Raw genomic sequence first — 12,483 nt, 5'->3', positions numbered from 1 at the left:
CGCTTTCCCCGGGCCCTGGGCGAGGTGAGCGGCTGGGGGAAGGGGCCGCCCGCGTGGGGCGCAGGCCCGGCGACGCCAGCGCGGCCGCTCAGCTGCTCAGGCCTTCTCAATTGCCCGTTCATGAGGGCTCCCCTCCTCCCCCCAGCTGCTGCCAGCCCTCCCCCACCCTCAGCTGCTGCCGCCCTTCCCAGCCACCTCTTTCTCCTCCTTTGCCCTGCCTGTCCCTGCTTTCCGCGGCCCTCCCGCTCGCCACCCTGGGGCCCCTGGCATGGCCGAGACCTTGGCGGCGGCACCATCTTGGAACGTGCTTGTGGGACTCGCGGCCGCAAGCCTTCTCCCCCTGGGCTGGGGAGGAAGCGCCAGCCCCTGGCTCGAGGCAGGTCAGGAGGCCGGGTGTCCCTGCGTCTGAGGAGAGTTATTCTGATGACCCGTCCCCCCCCCCCCCCCAAGGAAGACACAAACACCAGCTTCCTGAAGTTTCCCACTACCAACAACAGGTCTTGGCCGGCAGGCAGCAGGAGGGGAGGAGTGAATTCCTCCAGCCGGTTAACCTCGTGCAGGAGGGACCCAACTGGCGCTCCTTCCTAATAAGAGGATGATCAATGATCTTTTTTTTTTTTTTTTTTTATGTATATACTGGGATGCATTGGCATCGTTCGCAGGGAACACTGACGATCCCAGGAATTCTGCTCTGTTCCGTAGGGTCTTTTCCTTTGCCTGGAATGGAGCTGCTGGAGACTGACTTCTCTTGAGGCTGGTCTAGTTTCCTTTTTCCTTGCTTCTGAGAGTTCCACCGAGAAATCTTGTCTTGCACTGGGCTCTCTGGGTTTGCCGTTCCCTGCTGAGGAGACTCAGCCTCTCCCATTTCCGAGGCCAGCCCCGTGGTGCTTTCCACCTAGCACCGGCGCCAGCCTCAGTCAGGTCTCTGGGTCCTGGAGTGCCAGGCTTTTTGGCTCTTAAGCTTTCTGGAGAAATGCTAAGATCCCCACCGGAAGGGGAGAGTTCAGCCAACATCTCTCCTGCGGAAATAGTCTTTCTAGCTCTCCCTCTGCCTTTCCCTCTCAGAGGATGGTAGCCTCCGCCACCCGCAGGGAAGATGCTGGAAAGGTCTCCCTGCTAGCCTGGGGAGGATGGCGAACGATATCCGCAACAGTTATTGAAAAAAAAAATTTTTTTTAGCGTTGATTCGTTTTTGAGAGACAGAGAGACACAAAGGGCGAGTTGTGGAGGGGCAGGGGGGGGAGACCCAGAATCAGAAGCAGGATCCAGGCTCTGAGCTGTCAGCACAGAGCTGACACGGGGCTCAAACCCACGAACTGGGGAGATCATGCCCTGAGCCAAAGTCAGACGCTTAACCAGCTGAGCTACCCAGGCGTCGCTGCAGCAGTTGCTTTCTTATCCCACACCATCGCTACCTCCACCAGGAAGCCTGCCTGCATTGCTCACATGGAGGGGGTCACCTCTTTATCATTTGTTTCCACGCATTAGGTTTATTCCAAAGGCTGCTTCTGCCCACCTCCCCATTCCCAGATTCCCCTTCCCCGAACCTATTAGCCTAGATAGAGCTCTTGCTGTCCCCCTCCCCTCTAGGAACCACTCAGGTGAAAGACAACAGTTCTCAGCAGTGAGCAAGGTGGAGGGAGGGGAGAGGCAGTTGGCCCAGGGCAGCCTTGAAATTTGTCTGGAAAGAACTCCACTGTCTCAGAGCTTCTGTTTTGGCTTCGTCTGGTGCTGCCCAGATGGGCAAAAAAACCCGTGGGCTGTCTTGTCAAACCATTTATTTCCAAGATGAGTGAATTGAGTGAAGTGTTCATCGTGGAGGTTTGCTTGCTAACACCAGTTAACGCCTTCCCTGCTTTCCCTGTCTCACCTTTGCTTCCTTGCCTGTCCCCGGACAGACATGAAAATTTGCAAGAATTTTTGGTGACTCTCTTTTTTACACTGCTAACATTTCTCTGACAGCCATCCAGCCGTATTATAGTATAGTTAGCTCTTCTGTGAGTTAAACCCTGCGCCCAAATTAGAGCCGCATGCGGTAAAAGCCAGTTGGCACGCACTTAGCCATACAGAATATGGGCATCTTTCCTGCTGCTGACATGGGGGCTGTGTTAACACTCCTTGTCAGCGAGAAAGCAGCAAGGTTTGGTGAGACGGGCATACGCCAGCCCGGGAGGAGACCTGAGTTCTAGTTCTACCTTAGAGCTGCCAAGGCGCTTGTCCTTTTTGCCGAGCCTCCGTTTCTCCGACTGTCAATTGAAAGTGACTTGTTGACCTGCTCAGGCCCGAGGGGCGTGTCCTCCTCTCCTGCTCAGTGTATGAATCTGATTTCGTTTAACAGGAACTTCTTAGTGCTGGGTTCGTGTGTGTGTTTCCTTAGTCACATAAGAAGCCTAGTGATCTCCCTCCCCCTTCTTCTGCCTCCAGGTAGGCCAGGAGCATATTAAACAGTACAGAGCCATCCAAAAGAGGGGGGTGTATGGTTCATCCAGAGTCTTTCCTTTCTGCTTGTCTCCAGCATTAGCACAAGGAATCCGAGCACATGTGGGACAGTACACGTGTGCTACATACCTTTAGAACATGTTCACACGGGGGCGCCTGGGTGGCTCAGTCAGGTAGGCGGCTGACTCTTGGTTTCCACGTAGGTCATGATCTCACAGTTTTGAACCCCACATCGGGCTCCACGCTGACCGTGCAGAGCCTGCTTGGGATTGTCTCCCTCCCTTTCTCTCTGCCCCTCCCCTGCTCACTCTCTTTCTCTCTCTCAAAATAAATAAACATTAAAAAAAAAAGACCATGTTCACGGAACCACAGATACACCCAGTGCCGCCCCTGCTTTCCTATCCCCCTTTCCACACCCCGGCATTCACCTTCGTGGTGGCATCCGTCCTGCCTAGTCTTGTCCCTTTCAGTAGGCTCATATTTTCCATTGCAGCCCCTACCCCACCAGCCCACCCGACCGCCTGCCTGTCTGGCTGCCCTGCCTCTGGACCAGCCTGGCACGGAGCCCTGGGCATGGTGCCAGCTCCTCCTCCCCTCCAGCCCCGCCCCCTTTCTCAGCTCCTGCCATGCCTGGAGCGTGCCAGGTCCGCCCCCTTCAGAGGCTTTCCTGGACAATTATTTTCTTCACCTCTCTACCCTCTAGGGAGAAGGAGGCAGGCTGGGGAGGAAGGGCTGGGTCAGTGGTGATCTTACGGAAAAGGCAGAGGTTGGCACTTTGGGACATCTTTTATGTGTGACTTCCAGCTGGGAGGATCCGGGAGGAGAGCCAGCTTTGGGAGGGTGCTTCTACTCCAGCCTTAGCCACAGGGGACTCTGTCAAGAGAAGCCCGCAGCATCACTCACGTCTAAAGGGAGCCAGTGAATGGGGCACGCCTTAGTGGCTCAGTCGGTGAAGCATCTGACTTCGGCTCAGGTCATGATCTCACAGTCTGTGAGTTCGAAACCTGCGTCAGGCTCTGAGCTGTCAGCACAGCCTGCTTCCAATTCTGTCTCCCCCTCTTTCCTCCTGTTCCCAGCTCACACTCTTTCTCTTTCAAACATAAGTAAACATTAAAAAATTTAAAAAAGGGGGGGAATCCAGTGGACAGTCTCCCTCTTCTCTCCAGTTCACCCTGTTTCCCTCCTCCCATCCCCAACAAAATGGGGTCCCCTACTGGACTGTCCACTCCCTGAGCGCAGGAGACTTGCCTGTCTCCTGTCACATTAGCTCTGTGCTGTAGCACAGTGCCCAGTCTTATCCAGTAGAAATGCCGTGAGAGCCATGTATGTAAGTAAATGTTCTTTTTCTTTCTTTATGTCTTTTTTTTTTTTTTTTTGCTTAGGTTCTTTTTAAAAGTTTTGAAATTTCCTAAGACCCATTTCAGAAAAGAGTGAAAATAATGAAAAAGGACTAATACTAAAATTAATGAGAAAGTTCAAAGTATTATTATTTTTAGTTTATTTATGTTTTGGGAGCAAGATTCCCAAGCGGCAAAGCATTATTCATTCAACATGCAGTCGATGTAATACGGAGGTCTTTATTTTGGGCGGACGGGGTACAAAGTCGTAGTAAAGAATCTGGGGCGTATTTTATACATAGAGCCCGTCCCAATTCAGATGTTAGTTAAGTTTTCACTGGAAACCTTTGATCTGTACTTAGATTTCACAAATTTTACAGAGGAAAAGTTAAATTATGTAAACACATAAAACAAAAAAATTACATTCTTCAGTTGCAGCAGCCACTTTTCAGTTGCTCAAAAGCCACACATGACCAGTGGCTACTGTGGTGTGGACAGCACAGGCTTGGCGCTCTAGGTGCCAAGAAAATCAATGGAATAAAGAACTGTCGCAGTTGAACGACAGAAACCTTGAGGCAAATTATGATAGCGAGTTTCTTGCCTTGCCTTTAGGATTGAGCAAGCATGGTGTGTCTGTAAGGTTCGGAAGCTCTTTGTGGCTCACTCTTTTCCAGCGGGCAAGTGGTGACTTGAACCCCCACCCCAAACTTCCCTTCTAATTGCCTTGGGTTAGTTTCTCCCCAGCTTTTTTTGAGGAGATGCCTGTAGGCTTGAGCGAAGATCTGGACCTCACTGGGAAGAGTTAAATGAGTAGATGTGAGGGAGGACATCTACATTTTGGGTGTGGGGACGGATTCCGAAGTTTTCATCTACTCCTGAGACCTTGGAGTGTGCGTGGAATGTTGGTGTTTTCCTGGTGTAGAGCGTTCTTCCCGTTTGTCATATTCCTTAATGGAAATCAAGTGTCCAGAAAGGTAAGGGGGGCATCTTAAGATCCACTTGAGACCATCAGGGCACAGAAAATCCCCCTGATTAAGAAAGCCTCTTCCTGGAGGTAGATGGGGTTGATCCGTGTCTGGGAACAGGAGACCCCGTAAAAAGACTAATCAATAATCCTGTTTCCCAGATGTGAGAAACTGAGGTCCAGGGAGTTGAAGGTTTGACTTGTCCAAGGTCAGCCACGTAGCCTGCTAGTCAGAAAAATCACAGCCAGGGGCAAGGGTGGAGGTGAAGGATCTAGTCTGGAAATCCCAGTTTAATCCTGGTTCTCCGCTGAGGTGAAAGTCCAGGTTTGACTTTTGATAAGATTTCCAAAACCTGCTGCTGCTCCCCCTACCTTCCACAGGTTGACCCCACCCTGGTTTAAAGGCGCTCCTCCTCCTAGAGAGGGGTGAGGTCATCTGCATGACTGAAGATGGCACCTTGCCCTGGGCTGTGGGGGTGGAAAAAGTAGGAACACTCCCTGGGGCGGGCTTCAGCCTTTCTGCTGGAGACTTTGGAGCCCGCCCTTGTACCTAGCCCTTGTACCTAGCGTGCAGTCGGCCCTGCAGGGAGGTCCCATTCTGAAGAGGCTTCCTTTTCTGCACCAGCTTCCCCAGGCCCCCCCTTTCTGTCCCCCGCCCCCTCATCTCCAAGGCTTGCGTTCTTGCTAATATGACACCCACTGGAAAACCTTATTAGTTAAATCCATTAATTTAGAACCTGCTGTGACTTTAAAACTGGGTGAGCTAGAGTAACTTAAACAATTTTCGTGATGAAAAACAAATGCAAACAAAACAGTAGAAAGGACAACATAATAAAATAAATCTCCCATGTACCTATCACCTAATTTTAAAAATTACCAACTCGTGGAGTGCCTGGGGCACTCAGTGGGCCAGACACCTGACTCTTCAATTTGAGCTCAGGTTGCGACCTTAGGGTTGGTGAGATTGAGCCCTGGTGTCAGCTCTGTGCTGATAGCACGCAGAGCCTACTTTACATTCTCTTCCTCTCTCTCTCTTTCCACAAAAACAAAAAAGAAAGAAAAAAACCCCCAACTCCTACACAGTATTCCCTCCTCTTCCCAATTATTTTGAAGCAAATCTTAGACACCTAGTTTTATCTGTTGACAATCTTTTCTTCAAATACAAGAACTTGAAAAATCACTGGCTCTTAATTAACAGTATTATCAAATATCTAGTCAGCGTCAAATATTCCACAGAAGCACTTCACCCACTCATGGAAGTATGCAGCTGGGGAAGGTCACTAAGGTAGAGAGCATCACGGGGCAGGACCGGAGGAGGGATGGTTTGATTTATTGGAGAGCAGTACCCACTTACCCAGACCCACTGTTCACTCTGTTGTATGAATTCCGAATATAGTCAATTTGTCTTTCAGCCTCACTTGACTGTATTTTGGCAGAGACTTCTTGTTGTTTTTCTTCCATCAAAACAGCAGCTCAGGGGGCAGTGCACCGAGCCTGGGATCCGACAAGGTTTTGAGTTCGAAGCCTGCCTCTGTGTGACTTGGCCAAGATACTCAATTTCCCATTCTCTGGGCCCTGGTCGTCTGTAAAACGGAGCCATGGACCCCTCTCCTCCATTATCCCCACCATCATGGGTAATGGGAGTCTTCTAGCAGGCACTGAGTCTGATCTTGGGATCTTTTTAAGTATTCTTCAAGTGTTAGGCCCTTCCCTAACTGACCTGTTTGTTTTCCGTCCCGATCTAATCCATTGATACTTCTCTGAAAAGGCGAAAAGGACGGGAGCTTCCTTCCCAGGGAGAACTCGCCCAACCACATCCACTTCCGGGCACCCAGCTCCTGAACTTCCTGAATGAAATTCTTGGTTTGCTACTTAACTCCTTCTGCTGTTGAATGGGTGCTCTCTCCCTGTGTTCCCTCCCGGGGTGGGGGTGGGGATCTCTCCAGGGATAGAGAAATGGTCACTTGGCTCAATGGCCTTCACCCCCCTCTCCCATTAGGGAAGTAGATGCCCTGAGGTTGTTCTGTACTGGGAGCTGCCCCAGGGCTTGGTAACTGCCCTTTGGAGCAGGGCAGGCAAAGAGGTCAGAAGCCCCAGGGTGCTGGCACCCAGGGAAAGAATTAGGTGGGTGAACCCGTTGCCTTCATTGCCAAGAGCCATCACCCACCAGGTTTATCAGCTCCTGGGTAGATGGGTGGTTGTTCTCGTATCTCTAGGCATTCTCTGGCCTTTTCTGAACAAGAGATGTTGGAATTGAGGCACTCCGGGCTCTGCTCAGGGTATAGAGCCCTATTACCTGTAGGGTAAAGGTACTGACTAGCAGGAGCAGATGCACTGGAGTGTGGAGTGGGTTCCTGGGCCAAACCTTAAATCCTTTACTTGTCAAGGGAGGCAGGGGAGGGGAACTTAGGTGGTGGTATTTCCCACGATTTCCCCAGCACTGAATATTTATAGCTGTTACCATCATGTTCCCTGCCTGTCTCCTCTCTTCCTTGTCCAGACCCCTGTAGGCTCCTGAGGACCTGGGTAGGGATTTGAGCACTCACTCCAAGTCAGGTGCCCCGATTCACATGCCTTCTCTCTTTCAGCTCTCGCAAAAGCCCTGTCAATTTCCACAGGGGGAAACTAAGCACAGAGCAAAGAAGGGCCCCCACCAAATGCTCTTAGCTTCCATTTGGACTTTGCCCACACCCTCAGCACACTGTCCCAGGCCCGCTTGCATTGGCCTTAGTCGACTGATAGTTAAGCAGGGGTCCTGGGAAGGGAGAACTGGGTACAGTTCCCAATGTTGCCCCGTGTGCTTTGGGCCTGAAAGAAATTAGGTAGCCCCATAAGTAATAGAAACCAGGCCAAAGGCTCAAAAGACAAAGGGCCTTCGTGGCTTCTGTTGTGTTTTTATCAGAGTTGGGGGCTTTGCTGAAAGGAGGTTTGGAGGCCCCAAGGAGCCTGGCATGGTTTCCAAGGATTGGGTGCATGTGTCCTGGAGGGGTGGGGGCTTCTCTGCCATTGGGGGTGGGAGAGGGCTGCCAGGAGGTCTTTTCTGTCATTGGTTGTGTGGCCCTACCCTCCTCCCCCTCCTTCTCTTGGAACATTCCAGACATTCCAGACTGCCATTGCTTTCAGGATATGGATTAAAATCCCAAACTGAGATTTGATTTCCTCACCTCATCCCCTCCTCAACTCTTCCCTACCCTGAAAAGAAAGCCCCTGACCCTGGGAGTTTGAAGTAGGAGGAGGGGGGGTACTTTTGACCTTGGACCCGAGATTATACCCGGGAACCATCTTGAAAGAGCCATCTTCACACTGAGCTCCTGTACGGGTGTTGCTTTAAGCCCTTACAGGTTTGAACTCCCAGGCAGGCGGCCCTTACGCCTCTTCCATCCAGAAGAGTTTGTAGGGCCTCGTCCCTCGGCTTTCCTCGGCTTTGAGGGACTCCTGTCATTGGCCTCCAACCAGATCAGTTGTCCTCAGTCTTTGAATAGTGTAACCATCTCTTTTTCTCAGTCGTCCAACAGTTGGGCTTTCATTGTGAGTGAGGGTTCTTGAATTTTCTCTGCCCCTTTGGACACATCAGCTTTGCGTGGGACATCCCTCAGGGCTGGATGCCATGGGACTCCCCCTCTTTTGCCTATAGATGAAATCAAAGAAGGTGGCCTGCTATGGGAAGCTCAGGACCCACGGAACTGGAATTTTTTCTTATCCTTACTCTTTTGCCCTGCAATTTTGTCTGACTTTAGATCAGGTTCATGAACCAGTCAACCAAGAGAGCCGTACACATCGATTCTCAACACCTGTCCTCCTTTGCCCTGAAGTTATGTCATTCCAGGGAGAGGTTTTCATAGTGTATTTCATTAATACTCTAAATGCTCAGAGCAGCACAGCTAGAAGGGATCTTCGAGACCCTTTGGTTTCCAGTTTGCAGCTAAAGACACTTGAGGTCACAGGGATGGAATGAGTGAGCTGGCTCAGGACAAGCCAAGAGGGAAACACTTCAGTTAGAGCTTAGCATCCTTTCCCTTGTTCCCAAGTGTTTTCAACCCCTTCACCCCCACTCCAGCTTGGCGAGAGCTGACACGGGCCTTGTAGGAACACTGAGGCCTGAAATTTACTTAGCTTAGTCTGATGAAGACCCAATTCAGATATCTGAAGAGCTAGAACTGGTTTTTCTTGCTTCCCAGGCCAGTTGTCTCTGGTGCCATTAAAATTTTGTTGGACCTTGCGCCTGAACTAAGTTTATGGTCAAGGATATATGCGAAGACCAAATGATAATTGACCAATGAAGATCAAGTCAATTGAAATGTTGTAAGCCCAGGGATTAGGACATTGATTTGGGTGGTGAGCAGTTAATTGCCCTGGAAGTGAACCTTGAACCTAAAAGCCTTCCAGCGGGGGAGAAAACTACATTTTTAAGAGATACTTGAATGCTGGGAAGGAGAGGGTGTAGTCATTTGGGGAGGAGGGGACGTGGTGGTCGTGATGGTGTGTTGTGTGCTGACCATTTTCACCTTAGCATTCTAGATGCCTCTGCTATTAGACTTCTGAGTTCTTGAAGCCCTTTGTGAGGCTCTAATACTACCCAGCAGCACCTTAAGCCATGTGAGTAGGGATTAAACCCCTTTTACAAAGAAAAGAAAGTGAGCCCCAAGGAGGTTAAATTTTAAGATCAGTGCTACTAAAAGTGGAACACAGATTTAAATCCACACCTGTATAAAACCCACGTGACTGCACCCTTATCCTGCTGTAATTTGTTTGCGCTCCTCTAAAAAGTGTGAGCGCCTTGAGGCCAGGCACTTTGTTCCCGCCAAGTCCAGCGCCAGTGGGCGACAATTAAATGGGTATCAGATTAGTGACTGATGTTTTCTGTAGCAGCTTCATATTTTTTTTAAATTTTTTTATTGCTTTTTATTTTATTTTTGAGAGACAGAACGAGACAGCTAGAGCAGGGGAGGGGCAGAGAGAGAGGGAGACACAGAATCCGAAACAGGCTCCGGGCTCTGAGCTAGCTGTCAGCACAGAGCCTGACGCGGGGCTCGAACCCACGAACTGTGAGATCTGACCTGAGCCGAAGCCGGACGCCCAACCGACTGAGCCACCCAGGCGCCCCAGCAGCTTCATATTTCTAATGCCTGACACATAGTGGGAGGTAATCGATGGAAGTAGATGGCTACTCAAGAAAAGAATCGGGAGCACTTCAGTGGAGGGATAGCCACGGCGGATGTGATTTTTTTTCAGGGACTTGCATGACCCTGGTGCTTAGGGCATCTGGTTTCAGATTCCCTGTCTGCGGCAGCGCTGATCATTTCCTCTCTAGAGCAAGGCACCCCTGCACCAGTTCATTCCCAAAGGTTATAGTGCTGGATTCTCAGACTTTGGTGTTGAACAGAAGGCAGGGAGGTGAAGACTGGAGCAGGAATTGAACACCATCCAGGCCAGAGGCCCCTGAAGCATCCGGAACGGTCACTAATCCTGTTCCCTCTAATTTCAGGAGTCGGAAAATCCAGATTCGAAATATCCCACCGCAGCTCCGTTGGGAAGTAAGTGATTGGGGGAGACTCCGTGGGCGGGGTAGGAGAGACTGGAGAGGAGCCCTGGCCCATGTGAGTTGGCAGAGACGACCGGGAGGCTCCCTGTGGGTTTGGGGGTCGGCCAGGGATGCCGGCGCTGAGGAAAGTTGCTTGGACCTCATTCTCAGCCTGGGACTACCAGTGTAAGCCCTTTGGGCTTGGCCCTGTGATGGGAGGCCTATGGAGGTGGGGCGGGGGGCGGGGTTCCATTGGCCCCAGACTTAATGATGGCAGAAGTCAATTTAGGAACCCTGGCGGCCCAAGTCCACCTCCAGAATGGCCCCTAAATGCTTTTTGTGCGGTAGCACATTTCTGTAAAGATACCCTGACAGGTCATCGCTAGTATCGGTACCCTAGAAAGGCTAAACCGAATAGATAATGAACATTCAGTCCCCACCTAAGTCTCTGCCTGTACCGCTGTTGCTTTGGGGTGAGGGATGTCCGGGGCTGGCTTTGTGACAGTTCCTGGGATGCTCAGAGTAGCCCTCCTCCCTTCTCCATGCTCCTAGGTGCTGGATAGCCTGCTTGCTCAATACGGTACGGTGGAGAATTGCGAGCAAGGTAAGAGTGCAGAGGTGGTGGGTGGCGGGGAAGGGAGTGGGGTGGGGGTGGGAGCAGTCTGCGGGATTTGCTCTGCTTCATTTCCCACCACCAAATCTACCTGGCGATCCAAAAGAAGAATATGGCGTGGAGGGAGATAGACCCCCCCCACGGGGGCTGTGTGGCCTTGTTCTCCTGGCTGGCTTTGACTGAGTCGTTTATCCCTGGGGTGGAGATTTCTCCCGTTAATGAGCAAAGTTGCTCATTTCCAGCACGGTCTCCCTAGGTGCTTAGGGATCAAGCACAGTAGAAATCGAGGTCCCGAGATTTAGTTTAAGACTGAAAACTGTGCACTCAGCCTGAGTCAGTCAGCAGCCCTTTGACTTCAAAAGCTTCGTGATGCTTTGTGTTTGGCTGGAATTGTCCTTCAACTGGTTGTCTCTTTTTAGGAACTCTGATTGTCACCTACACGTCTTAGGTCAATAATAAAATAAAAAGGCAGAGGATTTATGACTTGGCACGTAGTGGTGGGCAGACATAGTCTTTCAAGAGTGGGCCCACAGCAGAAATACTAAGAAAGCAGGGTCTAGGTCATGGCCCATGTGCTATGATTTCTGAGGATTCTCTGTCGCATGCTAAATAATTTTCAGAAGAAAGGAGTTAAAATCTGGAGTGATTTTGGCTGGACATACGGTAGAGCTTGGCCATTAGAAGAGATGACACGATTTGAGTTTGTAGATCTCAAACTCAAATGTAAGTAATCACCCTGTGAGGATTTAAATTTTCCTCCCAATTCCCTGTGGAAAGGTGCAAGCTAGAAATCGTTCTACATGAAAGTGTTTTTGCCTGTGCCAAGGGCAAATGCTGAGTCCATCAAACAGGGTCTCCCGACCTAATCCTGGAGCTTGCCTTTTCATCGTAAATATTTCCCGGACACGACTGGGCACACTGATAACCATTGCCCACTGTTGCTCATGCAAGAGACTAATGATGAAGTTACTCCTGGTCAAACGGCAAGACTGAGCCCTGGCCTGGGGGCACGTCCTGGGCCTCACCGGGCAGCCCAGCGGGAGGCCACATGACTTTAAATCTCTCCAGGGCTCCCCGGTGCGGTAACTGGAGGCTCTGTATCCGTAGAGGACAGCTGCCCCCTGGAGAGAACAGAATGGGAAATATTTGATTCTGTTGGACAGCAGAGAGAGCCTTTTATGTCCTTTTCCTTCCTGTCCACTGTATTTAAAATCGTAACCCTTAACCACCACTTCTTTTACCCTGATTTCCAATTCCCCATGGTATTGACCAGCTTGTGAGGGACCAGCTTGTGTAAGCTCCAGGGACCAGAACTTTCATTGACTTCATTCGTGACCGTGTTTCGGTGTAACAGGAGAGATTATTCTTGGAGCGTCTCCCTCACCACTGTGGTGGGGGAACTCTGCGGATGAAGGCCGGAGGGGTTGAAGAGTGGTCCGCACGGAGGATTTGTGGCCAGAGGACCTCTCCTGAGCATGGGTGGGGGAGAGTCTTGGTTTTTGTCCATGTCTTCCACCACAGGTCGGGGCAGGTCCAGGAAACCCCAAATTAAAGACAGTGGTGCCCAAGACTGGCTCATTTCATTAATTTCAAATGAGAAGAATGTCCC

At 50.7% G+C, this 12,483-nt stretch overlaps 1 protein-coding gene across 5 annotated transcripts in view; it reads left to right on the top strand.

Annotated features, from left to right (window-relative positions):
• Window positions 1-12,483, top strand: part of IGF2BP1 (insulin like growth factor 2 mRNA binding protein 1) — a 40,732-nt gene that overhangs the window by 16,247 nt on the left and 12,002 nt on the right. For all 5 annotated transcript variants that reach the window (XM_029928191.1, XM_029928189.1, XM_029928188.1 and 2 more), the window contains exons 3-4: window positions 10,226-10,274; window positions 10,814-10,865. In XM_029928191.1, coding sequence (XP_029784051.1) covers window positions 10,226-10,274; window positions 10,814-10,865 — 101 coding nt within the window. The remainder of the gene's footprint in view (window positions 1-10,225; window positions 10,275-10,813; window positions 10,866-12,483) is intronic.

The sequence above is a fragment of the Suricata suricatta genome, chromosome 17 (assembly GCF_006229205.1).
Source record: "Suricata suricatta isolate VVHF042 chromosome 17, meerkat_22Aug2017_6uvM2_HiC, whole genome shotgun sequence".
Lineage (NCBI taxonomy): Eukaryota > Metazoa > Chordata > Mammalia > Carnivora > Herpestidae > Suricata > Suricata suricatta.
This window is presented reverse-complemented; position numbering and strand designations above follow the sequence as displayed.